General features: G+C 38.7%; 1 protein-coding gene across 6 annotated transcripts in view; it reads right to left on the minus strand.

The window, feature by feature from the left end:
• Positions 1–18,977, minus strand: part of LOC117378592 (receptor-type tyrosine-protein phosphatase U-like) — a 406,105-nt gene that overhangs the window by 41,668 nt on the left and 345,460 nt on the right. For 3 of the 6 annotated variants that reach the window (XM_055225577.1, XM_055225579.1, XM_033975218.2), the window contains 3 exons: positions 10,651–10,720; positions 9,466–9,542; positions 3,736–3,753 (listed from right to left, as the gene is read on the minus strand). In XM_055225577.1, the coding sequence (XP_055081552.1) occupies positions 3,736–3,753; positions 9,466–9,542; positions 10,651–10,720 (165 nt within the window). The remainder of the gene's footprint in view (positions 1–3,735; positions 3,754–9,465; positions 9,543–10,650; positions 10,721–18,977) is intronic. The other 3 variants (XM_033975221.2, XM_033975219.2, XM_055225578.1) reach the window with 1 other exon arrangement.

Genomic DNA, 18,977 nt, shown 5'->3' on the forward strand with positions numbered 1-18,977 from the left:
TGAATGCATTCTCTGCAGATTTACAGAGAAAAAAAGTTCTGCACTTTCCCTCTGTGCAGTCAGTGCTGAAAGACAATGCTTCTGCATCTGAGACATTTGAAAAAGTGGCAGAAAAGTACATTGAAGTAATAAACAGACTTGGGCAAGAGTTTGAGAATAGGTTTTGTGACCTTCATCAGCTTGAACCATGTGTGTTCTTCATTTCCAACCCTTTCATGAATGGGGACACCACATGCTTTGCTGAGCAGTTAAGTGCAACGTTCAACTTGGATGCTGGACAGGTGGAGATTGAAATTATAACATTGCAAAATGATCTCCATCTCAAAGCCTACCAGGCTGCACCAAACTTTTGGCGCCTTGTTGACACAGAGAAGTACAGTGGAGTATGCACAGCAGCCATGAAGGTTGCCAGCCTGTTTGGCTCAACCTATCTCTGTGAATCAGCATTTTCTGACATGAACTTCATCAAAAACAAACACAGAACACGCCTCACTGATGCACATCTGAGAGACTCACTCACAGTTGCAGTGTCAAGTTACACACCAGATTACAACACACTGGTGAACAGCATGCAATGCCAGTCTTCCCACTAACCAAGGACGGATACCAGATGTAGTCAGTGACAACATGGTAGTGCCATGGCAAAGTTGAATTAAAATATTGAAGAATTGTGTTCAATTTAAAAGTGTGTTCATGACATTTAAAAGTTATAATTTTGTTAAACATAACACAGACTTGGCCATTAGTTCAAAATGTGAAATAAAAAATGTATTACATATTTAAAAATATGTAAGTTGATTTTGTTTAACATTACATAATTGTTAACTTTTTGAAACATGTTGCAACATAGTTCATGATTTGTTAACAGGGCATGTCAGTGGCTTGTGCAAATGGGATATTTTTTGCTAAAATGTAGTGATGTAAGTGATCATCTGAAAATGTAACAAATACTGTGATTAATAGAGATAAAGTGTTGAATATTGATATCTGTTTCCCACCTTGTTGTCATTTTTGATAATCATTGTTAGAAATCATTAACATGATCAGTGTCTTTACATAGGTGAGTATTACTAATCATTATAAATAATGTATAACTAAAGGCAAACTGAGCAAATTTGTTATTTCAGAAGAGCGTATCAAACTGGTAGCCCTTCGTATGATTCAGTAACCGTGAAGTAGCTCTCAGTTTCAAAAAGGTTGGTGACCCCTGCGCTAGATTCTCCTAGGCAGGCATTACGTTCCATAAGTGTCATGCCACAGAGGGCTAGTTTAGATAGATGAGCCCTCCTCCCGCTCTCCCACCCTCCCTCCCAGGAGCCTTTGCTGATGCAGACTTTTCCCCAGGCCGATCCGCTTCCTGTCTGTCGCCGTGGTAACCGATGTGCGTTCCAGCGGCAGCCGTGCGCAGAAGCATTGAGCGACTTCACAATGCAGAAGTATGTGAGGTGAGGCATGCAACGTTACACACAGGTATGGTGAGGATTTCTGGTGTTTTGTTGTTTTGGGTTTTTTTTGTATTTTGGATCAAGACATTTTGAAGTTATTCTGGATGTAATTTGTGGTAGGATCAAGCATCTCAGAAGGTTGGTAGAGTTTAACGTGGGACAAGACACGGTTTTGGTTAAAGCAGTTAGGCGTATCCCACGTTGACATATTTTTCTATTTGGCATACAACTACATTACCCAAAATGCAACAGTGGATGGCTGTCAATCAATCAATCTATTGCGTTATGACCCTATGACCCTAAAATCTAGCTGTATTGTAATATGACATATATGTTTCAATGCAAATACATGTAGTTAGCTTGCTCTTACCCACTCCCCCTACTGGCCAGCTTCTGTCATGCTCCGAGTGAGTGACAGGTGGATTCAACCAATCAGAGAGAGGTGTGAACTTTTAGCAGAAGCAGGAAGTTACCTCTTTTAAAGCCAGGTAGAGGTGCATAAATGATGATAATTTGGTGATTTTGAGTCTAGGTTTTATATTAGAAAATTGAGAATTAGGATTTTATTGGCGATAAAAAAAAAAGTATAATTTCTTTCAGTGCAATCTGGCAACGCTCCAAATGTGCTATCTCCAATTGTAAAAAGATGAACAAGCAAAAGTCTATGTCTTGAGTCAGACTGCCTGGATTGTTAACTTTTTATTACAAGTTATGCGATGTAGACTCTAATGTTGTCTACCCACTCACTCACTGCACAAACTTGGGCTTGGAAAGTTGACAAAGTTCATGCCATTTCATCACCAATCTCAAATTTTAACGTACATAATATAGTTCTTTTTAATATTAGCTTGTAACCGCATTGCCTTGCATCTGTTATGTCCAAAAATCAATGTTGTTACACGGTGCAAGGCCAGTGGAGTGGAGTGGTTGATTCTTAAGGACAGGTTTCCATTCCACCACTGCGATAGTATCCTTTAGAAAATGATTTGTGTACAGACATTATTACCATTTGAATAGTGCGGCTAAATGTCACCAAACACCTTGCAGAGCTATAATGCAGCGCCATGTCAAACAGCTCTAAGCCTTCTTTGAGATGCTTGATGAATGGAGAACACAAACTAACCTACGACCTGCAAGCTAACGTGGTTTGTGGTACAGATTTTAACAGGCTGTGATTCTCAGGTTTGGCCTTGTGTTTTGAATGTATGAGGTGAAAATACTGAAGCGTTTAAGGCGAGACAGTGCGGGTGAACAGGGAAAAATCTATAAACTACGCAATATAAATAAAAAATTGTATATTTGGTGTAAAAATGGCTGAAATGTACAAAATTTGGGACATACAGCCAGATTTAATTTTCTTGATACATTTTGTTGACACTTTTTGGTTAGAAATAAAAAAAAATGTACAGACGGAATTTTGAAAATTAGCAATAATTAATGAATAATAATTCATTTTTGGGGGGATTAGAATAAGTTATCATAAATATTTCTGTACAATTATACATTAAAATCTTGTTAAGTACAAGATTTTAAAGGGCCCATAATAGTTATAATGTTGTTTACTCATCACAAACAAACCCAGAGTTGTGTTTGGCTTCATTCTCACATGTTTAACAGACAAACCCTGCATATTTAGGCTGAGTTATTCTCTCAAACAGAAAACACTCTGTTCCACCTTGTGATGTCATCATGTGGCAATACAGGAAGTGCTCAAATGTGTTTTTAAACTCCATACACTTTCACTAGAATCATTTGGATGATTTTAGCTCTGGAATTGCCAATTTACTCTACTAAACAAAAAGTAAACAGAACTGTTAACTTGAAAACTACCACTTCATGACATCACAAGGTGGAACAGAGCATTTCGAGCTTCAGAAATGTAGACAGATTAATAATAAAGTGTTACTCAAACATGTGTGAAGGAAACAAAACCCACTCCAGGTATGTTTTTTAGGGGGTAACAGCATTATAACATGGGTAAAAGCTCACAAGAGTCAATTTTGTGTAATATAGCACCTTTAAAGTTGTCCCATATGACTCTATTGAAACAAAATGATAAAATAAAACATCTTTAGGCGCCGATTGGACATTGTAATTATATATTCAGCTTATATATTGAAAGAGCAACTCACCAAAACTTAAAAAAAAAAAAAAAGCATAAAAGTTTTTCCATTAGTGTCTCGCCTTAAAAGCAGGTAAAAGTATCAGACAGTCGCGGCTGTAGTGGAGCCATGTGGGGTCAGGCAAGAAAGCAGTGAGGGGGAAGAGAGAGGAGGAGCAAGATACTTACTTCCCTGTTTATCCGAATCTAAGAGATGCCAAAGGTTGGACACAGGGGAAGTGGAGAAAACAGAAAGAAAGAGAAAGAGAAAGAGAGAGAGAGGAGGAGGAGTGGGAAGAAGATGTAGTTATTGTTGTGAAGGCAGGAAAATGGAGAGATGACAGTTAGGACTTTGTGGACAATGTAATGTACAGGATGCAGTGCAATGAGGAATTCTGTTTAGGACGGAGGTAGTTTGGATAGTTTTTGGTTGGGAACGCTGGGAAAATCTCGTCAGCAGCTGTTTATTCGGCCCGTAATAAGCCCGTAATGAGACAGATTGTGGTTGTGAATTAGAAGCTGGCCAATCAATGGAGGAGACACATCTACAGAGCCAACAGAAACAAACAATCAGATGGAGACGGGTAATGAAAATGTGGATTTGTTTGGGGTGAAATTGAACCTTAGGAGCAACTGTGGCTCACTTCTGTAATTTCGTTCATAATCAAAGGTGTACTATGTGACTTTTTCTGGTGGAGAGTCCGTTGCCTGTTTGTCTCCATGGAGGTGTTAATGCTTTGCCTGGAATGCTCCATAATGTGTCATTAAGTCTATCAAGTTCTATGGAATTGAGCAGGTGGCACAATCAGGCAAAGTTGCAATTCTGAGGTGCGGAGATGCGATACTCATAGTTATAATCATAAACTGTATAAAGAAGTGGATTAAGTGAGTGTGACATCACCCACAGCGTTCGGCTCCAGTCAAATGAAGCTCGTTGAGGCTAGCGGTTATAGCGGCGAATTTGGAGAAGAGTTCCTTATTTGGAATTCCGACCGTGAGTATCATAGCAACCAAAGAGCCAATCCGGAGAGAGGCTGTTGAAGGTAACGCCCCTTCCTGCCCGCACCGCTGGTTTAGCAGGGAGCGGGTGCTTAGCAATGCTGTCAATCAAACCTGTTGCTAACACTACTGGAGTGACCTCAGAGAAAAGAAAAAAAAAAAAACATACCTGATTTACCTGTTACTATTGTTCATATCTTAATTTACAGACACAATAGCGAAATAAAAAGCATAGGTTAGTTATGTCCATTTATATATACAGTCTATGGTTAGAATGCGCAATAGGTAATGCCATATTGAGGAACATTCTACGCAACGCAATATAATCATTTTAACTTACAATATTAATACATTTCTTTGTTGGTTCTTATTTAGTATAGTCAGGTTTGTTCAAGTTTTAGACCTGGTTTAGTCCTACAGGGGTAATTATTTCAATACCAGCGCCGATTTTAGATACTGGTCCAACTGTGTGAAGCCGTTTCAATAAATATATGTTTTTTAAAGTTCATAAAGAACCCCTGATACTGCCTTCCCAGTTGGGTTGTTCCTGGCATGAAAACCTCCAACGCACTTAATCACTTTTGTCAACGTGACTTGAAATACTGACATTTCCAACTGAGGCGACAAACCTATTATACTACATACGACCAACTCAAAGTACGCTAGTATTTAATGAGATATAGGATCAGCCTGTGTCTCCTTTGTTAAATAAATGACACATATTAAACATATATTACAGGTGGTTGTAATGCTCTATGGGGAATGGTGAAATTCTTGGCTCCTGGCTCTACAAAAACAGCCTTCAGACAGTGGTACTCGTCAGACGGCCTTGGTTGAAATTGGTTATGTATTATTCATTGCAGTTGGAGTGATTCTCTATAGCTGATAGCTCTATGGTTCTCTATTACGGTGTTGTCTGTGGTCTGAAGGAGCCCAGTGCCTGAAAAGGAAGAGTCACTCGGAACACAATGCCAGTACGATTGCTATATTTTATCTGTAACTAATTATAAAAATCAGAGTGTGATCTAATTAAGCGTTTTAATAGGTGGCTAATGAATTTCCGAATTGAGATTTTATAACATCACAGCTGCGTCAGAGAGTCGTTCCTATTTTAGCTAATTTGAATCAAGCTGAGTTGTAGCAATGAGTCACTATAGTGCCAAAGTAGCAGGCGCTTTTAGAAACTGTAAATGGTATCACAGTTTGTATGGGCATTCATTTAGTTTCTGATTACTATGTATGTCTATGTTGACTGGGATAATCTGTACTTCACAATACGACTTCCACAACTTGAAGTCTTCCTCATACCACGGTTTATAACTAAGCAATTGTAAGTTTTTTGTTATCCTATTGCTAAAGTGTGCATTATGTGACTTTTCTGGTGAAGTATCGGCTGCCATGAGATGTTATTGCTTTCTGTAGAATGTTCCTCAGTATGATATGAAACTTTTCTATCTCCATGGAGACAAGTGAAGCCCTCTCACAAAGAATCTTTCAAAATAAAAGACACTTGTAACAGATTAAATGTAACTGTAATCAATGGATAAGTTTAATGCAATAATCTTTTCAAAAACTGTTTTACTACGTCTTAAGCAGTACTCCCTTCTTATCCTGTCACTTCTGAAACATATCTTTCAGCTGCCTAAGGAAACCTCAACAAATTTTGAAAAATGTCTTATTTTACCAGTTTATGCACTGAACAGCTGTGCGGTGCAACTTGGCGGCTAACCTTTAAAACTGCCCTCTGCCTTCCCTTTCTGTTCTGACCTTGGCCCTCTTCCACGAGTCCTTTGGAAGGCTTTTTGCGATGGCGTTTTGTGTGCCAGGGGTCTTGGCATGACAAGCGGGCGCTGCTGTAATGACATAGAGGTCCTGCCGGCGCTCGTCCTAATGGAGCCCTAATGGTGCATTGTGGGTAATGGAAGGGGGAGGGGGGACGGTGTGGGGTATATTTTAGCCACCCACCTTTGCTGAGTCAGGCCTAGCAAGTGAGCGCTCTCCCTGGGTGCTACATTTTTACATTAACTTTTGTGCAACTAACAATAAGGACAACAATAGGCGGTATACTGCATTTAGTTAAGGACTATATATGTGTGTGTGTGTTTAAATTGAGAACCAAAATGGAGTGTTCAGTTGCAAGGTTAGGACAGAGTCTTGGTGACCCAAGAAATTGGGTGGTGAGGCAAATGCAATCCGAATGGACAAAGAAAGAAACTGTAATTGGTTTTGATGCTGAGATGGGTTAGGCAGGGCATTTGTAACCCAGGTTTAAAATATGCCATCTGGGGTCAATATTAATAATTTCTATTATTGCATGGCTGTAACGCATCATTGCACAGGACCGAGATTGAGTCAGCCAATTGCATGCCCAGTAGCGCTCCGTACAAGCTACCTGTCCTCCTCCAGAAACAGGCGAAACAGACGGGTGCAGAGGTACCATGATACAAAATGATTATGTGTACTAAAACCTTGTTACATAATATCAGCTTGTTGGAGCCTTCACTGCTACTGACGCAAAAAAGTAGACTTCTGTGTATCTGTGATTACAAGGGGGATTGATGACTCTGTTTTTGCCACGTAACATTAGCATAGCAATATTGTGTTTTTGCACCTGTTTACTGTCTATTGGTTGCGGTGAATTTTTATGCTAATGTCGCCATTTATCTGACTATTATTGGCAACAGTAGCCAAACTATTTTTCTTGGTTAAAGCGCTTAAAGCCATGTTAGTTCAGTATGACAACATGCTGGAACCTTCTACTGAGCTCTATACTGCTGTTTATGCACTTAATGCACTTTAATGCCAAAGAGTACTGAGCCATTTGAAGTATTTCTTTACTGTTGTATTCATGAACAGTTAATATTATGTGTACACTGCTAAAACAGAATGCCAGCTAGGTATATGGCCAAATAGCTGAATGAGCTAAACGGTACTGATATGTTATGCTAACGTCGGTCCAACACAGGCCAGGTGTGCCCAGTTGGGTACTAAACTATCTTATGGTGAGCTAAGAGCCCACAAAGAATGAAAGATCATTCACTCTACAACAGCCTGCTTCTACGGCCTGGTAGGGGCTGTTGCACTCCCACACTCCTCACTATCACATAAACTCTGGTTAATGGACTATCTGGTTTTATTAATGGACATTAGCCCACATCACTGTGGCAATCACCACTTCTGTGTGAACTGTGATGCTGTCATGAGTGACCCCCTTTTGTTTTATCACTACTGCTGCTACTGTTGTATAGTCATGAGCTGAAATATTTGTGAATATTATAAATGAAGTGCAATTTAGCTTAAGGTCATATCCAATCCAGCTTGATCAAACCTAACTCTGCAGATTGTAAATACTGCATATACTGGGTATATGTTGTTTGTTATTTCACTTTGCACTGTCAGTACATGGCACCAGCCACTTAAGCATAATGCCCAGTGTCTGCTTGTATCATTCGTACAGTTCTTCCACCTTTCAAAGAGCCTGTTCCTTTTCTTCTGGTCCTAGCCTAAACTCAAATGTCCCTCTTTTCGTAGTGGCATACCTCAAATATATGCTACACAGTCAGAATAAATCGTTTTTCAGTGAGAAAATTAGACGTGCACACTGAAAGTAATTAAGAAACGAAAGTTTAGAGGGAAAAAATAGTGTAATACTTTAATGTTTTTGAATAAATATCTTAAAAATTGCTTTTTAATTCCAAATAATATTTTCCAGAATATTCCTTAATATAATGTTCCATTTTATATTTAATATATCTATAATAACAGACACAGGCAGTGAATTAAGAACTGCACATTAAGTTCTGTACTTGATAAATGCTATTGAATAAATATTACTGATTACCATAAAAAGATTTCTTCCAGGGTTAAAGGCACTCTACCTGATTATTAAAGTTTTAAAAACATGACAAGAACTTTTTAATGGTTTGCAGTGGTCTTAAGTCATTTGTCTAACACATTCCTAACATTTGAATTATACACTGTGTTTTATCGTTACAATAATGCTAGCAACATGCTAACAAGAACTAGCATGCTAACCACGTACCAACCTTACTTCATAGTTTTGTGAACGACAAAGGTCTCATTTTAACCCTTTGAACTGTCTGTTACTTTATTACATTTAAAAAAAAATCTGGCAGAGCCCCTTTAAAATCCACCTAAAGCTTATGTGTTGAGTCTGAATCTTAAACTGCTTCTGATATTGTCTCTGAGGCTTAACCGTATCTCTCAGCACATACCCGTGCAGATGAGAGGCTCTGTATGTCTGTCGGTGTCTCATGTGTGAGCTCTGTCCTCGCTGTTGTGCTGTTTGACTTAGCCTCTACACCAGCTGCCTCTAAGCTCAGCTCCATCTTTTTAAAACTGCCACAATCTCATCTCACCCAGAACCTTGTACAAATGTGTCTTTTGTGCTAGCTAAATGACTGGCCCTAACAGAGGTGGAGTGTGGGTCATTTGTATGAGTCAACTAATTATTTTGTTTCGATTCTAACGATTTGTATGGGGAAACAGCAGAAAGGGGAAGTTAGCGACTAAGTGAGTCAGCTCAAGAAGTGGTATTTTTTTGGTATTTATATGTAAAAAGGTGGATTGCATTTATTTAATTGGTTAAATTGGTCTGCCTAGAGTTTATATAAATATGCTGTTTCCTGTTTTTTCTGAAGTATATTAACTCCCTTGCAGGTGTAGTCTTGTGAGTGCAGTTTAGCTTTGCCAAGTCCCCTGTTTCGTCAGCTAAAGGATCAGCAGGACATGTCTTTAGTTGACCAGGATTTTCTTTAGTCAAAAATGTCTCTTGTGGAGTGGTTATATTTTAAGACAAGAGTAAAGGATGAATGGACGATGGATGGATGGAAAGCTGTGGGTTTGGAGATAGAAGAGGATGAGATGAGAAGGAGGCAGAGGTGATGGGAGGAGACTTACATCGATGTAGTTGGCGTTGACGTAATCGGAGCTCGGGTCAGCCAGCAAGGAGTGCATTTTCACCCTGTGCCGATCATCTGCAAGACAAAGCAAAACCGTTCTGTATAAAGGTTAACTATGTACCTCTGACCTCCAGCGATCCCCTCTCTGCTCATGTCCATGGAGATGTTACTGCTTTGTCTGTAATGTTCCACAGTACAGCTTTAAAGTAATCTATTTTGCAAGTTTTTTTTATTGCTCATTGCTAAGTGCACCTTGAAAACATGGATTCTTACTGTGGCAGGTGATCATTTCTACAGATCTGACCGTCACCATGGAGATAGAAAAGCTTGATGGCATACTGTGGAGCATTCTAGCAAAGCATAACATCTGAGTACAAGCAGAACCAGAAAAGTTACATAGTGGTACTTTAAACTGTTCAACTTCTAAATTAGTTTTATAGTGTATGCATTTGCAGCGCTCATGTCAAAACATTTTAACACGCCAAATTCTTGTAAATACAAAAACGAGATTACAAATGTGGTGCATAGAAATGTTGTCCATGCTAAATTAATTAAAATGATTTTAGTTAAATTTACTTGCACATTTCAAGGTAATCTGTGCAAATTGGAAAAAGCAGATGTTCCATTTTGTGTTTTTCGCACACAAAAACTGTTTAAGAATCAATTATAATTACTCAAAGCAAAATTAAGCTGTAGCAGAAGTTAAAAAAAAAGAAAAAAGAATGAAGGATTTAAAATAATGTCTTGGATGATTGGAATGTGCCTTACAGGAAATATGCACATTTGACACAGAAATGTTTATTTGTGGCATTCTAAAATGATGGCTTCATTTCATTTGGAAAGGCTATATAAGTCTTGATTTTCAAAGAAATAACCAATCAGAAAATCCACGCTATCACTTTTGGTTAGATTGGTTTCACAAATGTGCCATATTAATCTGTGTCTTAAAAGGGGACATTGGATTTTGTGGCAATTTTTGTTTGTGCAACTAATTACAAAGATAGTGACAATAAAGAGATTAAAACCTTTACATTCTGACCAATTCACAGTAAATTCACCCGTACGATTCTGACCTGTCCTCCACCACACATTTGAATTTAGACTATTGTCCTGTAATCTCATGTAAACAAAACCCAACAAGCTAAAGAAATCATTTTAAAAACTTACAGACTACAATACTTACGGCTGAGCAAGGTGTCATGCCGCCCTTTAGTCTTATCTTTCTTCTTGACATCCCATCCATCGAAAAAACTCTGGAAAAGAAAAGTTGCAATAGCATCAAAAGTAAAGTCAAAGTTACATACCAACTCTTTGAAGGAACAATATAAACTGCTGATATAATGCTTCTTAAAGACTAAACATTACATCAACTTTTGTTTGCTACTTATCTGTGCACATGGTGTTTGAATAGCATTGTCTTTTTTATTATTTATTGATTTGTTTTTTTTTTTCAAATTGAGTGCAAACTTGGTAAATTTGTCAAATACTTGGTGTCTGCTGCCTCTAGTGCCCAGTGCAATTTCAAGTACTATGTGACACCACTCTGTACTGCCTTAATTAATGTCAGTTATTTCTGACACAAACCTCCTTTCCTCCAGACCCCACCTCACTCTCCCCTTTGGTCCCCTAGACCCCGTCCCTCCTCCCTCTTCATTCTCCCCTTTAGACCTCCAAACCCCCCACCTCCTCTAACTTACTCTCCTTTTTAGTCCTCCAAGCACTGCTCCTCCTCCCCCTTCATTCTCCCCTTTAGTCCTCCAGACCCCTACATCTCCTCCCCTCCGCACACTCCCCTTAGTCCTCTAGACCTCGCTCCTCATTAGTCTTCCAGACCTTGTGGCTCCTCCCCCCTCACACTCCCCTTTAGTCCTCCAGACCCCTACATCTCCTCCCCTCTTCACACACCCCTTTAATCCTCCAGGCAATGCCCAGTTTACCGACTCTATTTGAACTACAATTATGGGGCGGAGTTTAGGCGTTTAATCCAACTTCAAACGCTTCGGTGAAGATCTTGCAGCGTAAATCGACTTTCTTCACATCTTGCCCAGTCGTCTATACTGCGCTGAGCGACTGAGATAAGATCAGCCTTGAGATGCAGCAGCAGCCTACACATAATGCCGCCGTGTTCCCCTGCAAAATTCCTGACAGCTGTTTATGACACCCATCTAGTAAATCTGCCGCCATGCTGAATCATTGAACCTAAATCAATACGGAGGCGCGATGGAGGAGCAGCAGGAGGGAGGAATACAATGAGAGTGGGCTGCACCGTTAGAACCTCCACTGATAGCCTTGGCTTTATTTGTCTCGCTTTCTCAAAACATCTTTTCTTCTTGCCGCTGAAGGTCAAATTTGTGCACATGGCGGCTAGATTGGACTGCTGAGGAGAGGTTTATTTTTGGGATGGTATTCGGTTAACACATTGTCAGCAGTAAGCAATTCCTGAAAGACTTTTTTTTTCAAATAATACAATTCTGGGAGAGTGAAACAGGATTGTAAAATATTGAAAAGATATCTTCATTTTGTATGGGTTTATTATGTAATTGACCCAGGAGTGCCTAGGTACAGTACAGTCTGGGTACTCTCCTCCACATAAGAGCCTACCGGACATGTTATATACAGTGTGTTGATAGGCTGGACATATCTATACTTTTATATTTAACATTGCGAGACAGGATCAGTAGTAGATTTCTTGCATTGCCTTGAGTGGAGCCCGTCTTGTAACCGAATACTGGCACATCTTCAGTATGCTAGAGGGCGACTGTGGCAAAAGTAGTCTGTGTAACCCTTCAGTCATCCAGGTATAATCCATAGTAAAAGAAAAAAAATCAATTCTGTCTACTGGACAAAAAGTTTCTTGCTTCACTCAAAAAACTCAAAAAACTTTTTCTCCAGTGGACAGAATTGAATTTTGCTGCTCATCCAAGCCACTTCTTCAGTTCTGGTCAGATTGCTGGTGGACACTGCCTTATATCAGTTGTTTACAGTTTCTTTTTTAGATAGAGTCATATTTAGCATAACCGTTCAGGCCCCTAAAGGCTAAATCTCTAGTCTATTAGCATACTGTCTACCGCTATTCTTTTCCTTGTTTAGGTTTAGGTCTGAGGATGGAGTTATAAATTGGAGATAAACGATGTGTATGGCACTGTTTCTGTTTAAAGATGGATTGTCATTCCAAACAAAAATTGCCTCTTTAACTCCTCTCTCAACCCATTTATTTTCTTTCCCTTCATAAATATAAGGCAGTGTCCACGAGCAATCAGCTTGGATGAGCAGCAAAACGTCTTCACTCAAAAAAACCTTTTGTCCAGTTGATAGAATTGGAATTTTTCTTTTACTATGTGGCAAAAGTAGCATTCCACCCAGTGATTAATATGGTTTCTAAGTATTTATTGGGTTTATATAGCGTTTTACAAGATGTCCAGAGCTTTTTACACTGCTTTATTCACTATAGCGGTGGTGGAAGGTGTCATAAACCCAGATAGGGGAGCCAGATTTTTTAATTAAATACATTGTACTTTGTCATAAAATATGCAAAAGGCAAATTCACAAATGTTGAGTACGATAATGTATATGATTAGCTAGACCTAAGAATTCACTCACAACAGATCGACAGAAGTCCGGGGGTAGACTGACACAAACAAGACTGCCAATTTGAGATATCACCCCAACCACTCTCACATTCCATTCAAACGAGGCAAAGTGTGTGAGGTGTCTTGCATAAGGACACAAAAACAGTAAGCACAAGAGCCACAGCCACCTCTCTGCAGCATCTAGCATCTCCCATCCAAGTGCTAACCAGGTCCAAACCCGTTTAGCTTCTGAGATCAGACAAAATTAAATATGCGAGTGTGGTATGTACTAGGTTACGGTTGGAGCATTGTAAATAGGAACTCTACTCTAAACTCCACCTTGCATTCTAAAAAGGTAGTTTCAGAAATAAAGTAAAGCCCATATTGATTATTATTTAAGCCATGTTTAGTAACCACTGAATAGCGCAATATTTAAAACATCCAAAATTCTAAATGGCCCTCCTGCCTGCCTCATTTTCTCTGCCTTAATTGTACTTTTGAAGCAATCCTGAGGCGAGATATCATTTATAACACAGACTTATTATTCCCTCATTGTGGCAGCTCACAAAGCATTTTGAATTTGCATTTATGTGTTTTGCTCTTAACCAACTGGGAAAATGCTTGGAGCTCAATTAGCTAAATGCTATGTTTACCAGCTGCCTGCTAACACCGTGAATCTGTTGTTTGGGGCTTATTACAGCAACTTTAGCCACACACCGCTGCCTACTGATGCCGAGGAATAGAAAAAGAAAGTCGGGATCAAAACAATAAGCCTTGGAAAGAATGGGACTAAGCAGGAACATACTGGGCTTTGTGTTTGAGGTGCCTTTAAAACGTGAGGGTTTTAAGACAGATTGCAGGCACACAAATGTATCAGCTTCCTTTAGTTGAACACTTTTGTAAGCAAGAAAAATAGATTCTGAAATACACAAATTCGGCATAATTGGCACTGTAACCTTTTCGAGGCTCAACTGAATAAATAATTTGGAACACTGCTGGTTCAATCATCTCTGCAGGTATTGTGCGAGTAATTCTTGGGCAAGATGCTTCACACCACCAAAAATGTATAAAGTGAACCCAAATATCCAGGTATACTAGATTCTTCAAAACTTTTAAAGCAGGTCTGTTTTGCAAAATGGAGTTTCCATAGCTTTTAACCATGTTATAGTTGTTTCTCTTTCTCATTTAGCCCCTTGAAGTTGTTTTTGGAGTGATTCGTGCATGTTCGAACAATCTTTAATCGCTTATTTTCAGGACACCATATTCCAGATCAATGCTCATTTTCACCAGCATACGCCCATTGCTCTATATTTACTTTGTTCTTCAGTTTGTTTTCCTTGATCAATGATATGCGTAGGATTTGGCAGCGTCGCGTAATCATTTTGGTACAAATGAAACAAAAATCCACTACTTGCTTTAGTGATCTGCAGCTATCCAAAGGAGGAGCTGACAGCTTCACCGCTCTTTATTGGGATGACGTTTATGACAATGCCAGGTCCCATTGGGTGGAAGTCAGTGGCCTTGTCTCTTTTATTAGGTTATTTTAGATGAATATTGCCATTTAAAATGTGCAAATTATAACAGAATGATCCATGGGTGTCATAGATTATAACTATACAGCAGACAGGAGCACAGTAGGTCTTCTTTAATGATTGCTGTTATGAAGAAGGAGAGAACAATTTATCTTAAGGGACTTACAATACCTCGTCTAAAACACAAAATATGGGTTGGGATTGAATGTCAAAAAGTAAACAAAAGTTGATTGCATTTGTCACATTATATAGTCAGAATAACTCCATTGGTTCAACATTAGGCAAACTGGAAATTTAGCTCTTAACGCACGGTTTTCAGTTTCCTGTTATATGCAATATTTTCAGGACTTTTCCAATTCAATTTATATTATTCTAAAACTCATGTATACGGTAAATCTCTTGCTAGGTACTCCTGATCACACCAAACTCAAGATTCAGAATTAACTGACTGCTCAGACTGCACCACTCAGGTTGCCCCAGTCACATTAAAGGATGGGTCAAACGCAGAACATTTTTTCTACCATAATTTCCTCCACAAACACCAAAATATCCTGTGTTATTCTACATAAAAACTGCTAACCCTGTAGTTTAGGTCTCTGCATGGTCTGAAACATTCTCGCTTTAGTTTAGTTCATAAGTCATTCTTTTGGTCAATTCTTCTGGACATGTTTAAAACTTGAACTATACACATAAAACATAAATCGCAAATCGAATCGTAATGCTTGTCAGAAAAATCAAAAGTTTGTAACCACGGTATCCATACCCACTCCAGACCACCACCGCTCCTCCGACTCTCCTCGCCCTCCTCCAACAAGGCCGACCAGCGACAGCCCCAACAACCCAGTGGGAAATAAGGGTTATGAAGCCTGACAGTGGTGCGAGCTCTCATCCCCTTCATCTTGTTTATTTCTCTGGGCGATGCAGAGCCGAAGTACCGAGCAAGAGAACCACCCATATATTGATTTTTGAGGGGGTTGAATTTGTTGGGCCCTCAGGGAAGGCTTAATGAATCAAAAAGTGCATCACAGTTTCTTCAGGTAGAGGGTGATATGAAGAACTTTGAATTCGGAGCAGCGTGAGAACGTGTTGGAGTTGAAAATTAACAAGTATTTCAAGAGGTTCAGATAGTAAAAGCTTTTTTCTATTTACTACCTTTAATTATTACTCAACCCGCCAGTTGGGAACCATTGCGTAACATCGTGTGTTGGCTCCCCTTCCTCCACCAAAAGTGCTCCTCTGTGTTTTTAAAGTTCACACACCGTCACCCAACTCAGCATCAATCCTTTAAGGCAGGGGCGTCAAACTCAATTTCACCGAGGGCCACATCAGCAAAATGGGACAGATGTAACTGTAAAAACGTATAAATGTAACTGAATGTAATGTAAAATAAACCTAACTGCTTTTTTAACTTATTACTTGATTACAAACATTGCATACGCGTTTAGATATAAAAAAATAAATAAAAAAAATATGACTGTAACTGTGTATCTCCTGATAAACTAACATTTTAAGACAGTCATACGTTTTAATTTACCTTGTCGCGGGCCACATAGAATGATGTGGCGGGCCGCATTTGGCCCCTGGGCCTTGAGTTTGACACATGTGCTTTAAGGTATACTATGTACCAATTTGGAGGAGGATCAACACCTGTTTGTTTCCATAAAGATGTTATTGCTTTGCCTGGAATATTCCACAGTATACCATTATATCTATCCCCATGAAGACCAACAAGAACGCCACCAGGTCATGTTACAGGTCAGATCTGTGGAAAGGTGACCCTGCTCACAGAAAGAATACATGTTTTTCAAGATATTTTTCACACAAGTGGAACACCATAAGTGAATATGTGTAAAATAGACACATATAAAGCAAAATTTGGAGTATTCCTGGTTAAAAAACACCATCTCTGTGGGGAAAGGCAGGTGCGGGTGCAGGTTACATAGTGCATCTTTAAAAATACTCCTTAGAGCCTCATTGAAAATCTTCACATGGTTTCCTCATGTCATTTTCCCGTACCTCTTCCTTAGATTATTTAAAGCTTCCAATCACGCCAAAGCTCTGTTGTCCAAATACAGTTTAAAAGTTAGAGTATAAAGTATCATTGTGGAACTTTACGGTAAATGGTCAAATTTGTATAAAGCGCTTTTCCACCTTCAAGTCACTCAAAGCACTTTAAATCAAGGAACCACTCATCCATTCACGCACATATTCATACACCAGTGTACGCAGACACTGGGGCGAGGTGGGTTAAGTGTCTTGCCCAAGGACACAACGACAGGATTCATCTGTGGGAGCTGGAATCGCACTGCCAACCCGCTCTATTTTTTATTTTTTTTATGTTGAGAGTGGAATTTGGACAAACATTCTACTAACTGAGCTACTGTCGCCAACATGCGTTCATAATACATAATATATATACATCATACATACATAGAATAGGCATTTCAAATACAAGTTACCTACCTATCTGATAGCACGAATAGTATATAATGTAAACATTCTGAGAAAGTCCAGCACATACCGTCAAAATCTATGTAATGCAGATGAAGCAAAGCTGGAATTCAGAACAAGCTCATACATATTAAATGCCACATTTAAACATTTGGCAAGTATACACTCCACTATGCTATTGTTCTACTGGGCTTGCGCTGTGGGTCTGAAAATACTGCACTTTTCATACAAAGCCCTCTCCTCCACTCTCCTTTCATTGTGTAAGACTAATTAGTAAGAAGAGGCTCTCCAAATTAAAATGGCTGGCAGCGGGCCACATGAGGCGTTTGCTATTGTTGCACTGTACAAATCACAAATAACAAGCTGCTTTGGCACGCAAACCAAACACTGAATATATGCTCTTATGTTGTAAACTTTAAAGGTCACTATGTTTTTTACAGAGATAAGGAATTGTTGTTTTGGTTTATATTTTACAAGAAATGATGGTAACCCACAATAATAACTACACCGTAATTAGCCTTAATAAAGAACAAAGACTTCAACTATTTGTTCATTATGAATTATTAAAAATTATGTGGGCTTAGTAACTACTTAATTATCGCCTGGTAAATTCAGAATAATATCTCTCTGTATTTTTTATACAGATTGATATCAGTCTGGTCCCAATGTCGTCTGATGCCGCTCAAGCCTGGTAAAACGTGATCGTGAAATTGCGTTTGTTTTTTCAGTGACGCATGTGAAACGAAGGAGCTCATTGGTCGACTATGATTTATGAATAAAATCACATTTATCTCACCTCAGATTAAGTAATCATTGATTCTGCAGAAATACGCAATGTTTTACAGCTCCCTGTGGTATTTTTCATTATTTTTTTCTGATACAGACTGTGCATGTCCCTGATTGGCTAAACCACCTGTCAATCACACTCAGAGATTCACCAGTGACCAGACTCACATCTTTGTAACGTATTGAAGAAGTGTGTATTCTGGATATCACGCAAACTTAACATTTAATTTATACCCAACTCTAGTTCCTAACCCTAATCCCTTAAAGGTATAGTATGTAACTTTCTGGTGGTGGCACATCGTGAAACCATGGAAAATTAAAACCCTATTTCAGAACATTTGGAGATAGATATGTTTTATGTCATATTGTGGAAGATTTTGGTCAAAAGAGCAACACTGTCACGGTAAACATCCAGGAGTAGGTCCACTTCCAGGTCAAGTAAGAGTCAGGTTTGTGGAAAAGCAAGCCTGCTCAGAGTTAGAATGTATGTTTTTCTGTGCAATAAAAACAACTAAAAAGAAAGAAAGAAAGAAAAAAATAGTAAGTGTGAATGATTCTTAATAAATGTGTTCATTATGAGTTCAGTCCTTCTTTATTAAAGCTAATTATGTTTATGAATACGTGAAAAGTGGCACCTAAATAACATCTAATTGTAAACAAAACATAATTAACACCAACCACATTTACAATGCCAATAAATCCATACAAATCCTGTACATCAAATCCAGAATACGTCCATTATTACTACAGTATCATAGTATCATAACGCTCATAATGTATCAAGTGTGGTATAAACTGTGGAAGATACATCATTTTGGACTCATTTTTAGCACAAATACAATGAAGGCCACTGTTAAAGCGTCAATTATAATGTTTTTACAAATGTTCCCTTTATTTTGTCACATACATTACAGGTCACCCAACCCTATAGTTTTAATTTCTTACTGGTTTCAATAGTATTTAAAGCTGCTCTATGCAACATTTCTAGTGGAGGGTTCGCCACCTGCTTGTCTCTATGGAGATCTTAATGATTTACATGGATTATTCCACAGTTAAGCCTAGGTCAGATCTCACAATTACCTAGAAAGCAATAAAATAATAATAATACTAGTGTGTAACTTTTGAGATAAGGTGATACTATTTCCAAGTAGATTATTTCTAGCTAAAAATGA

Source organism: Periophthalmus magnuspinnatus, chromosome 11 (assembly GCF_009829125.3).
Source record: "Periophthalmus magnuspinnatus isolate fPerMag1 chromosome 11, fPerMag1.2.pri, whole genome shotgun sequence".
Taxonomy (NCBI): domain Eukaryota; kingdom Metazoa; phylum Chordata; class Actinopteri; order Gobiiformes; family Gobiidae; genus Periophthalmus; species Periophthalmus magnuspinnatus.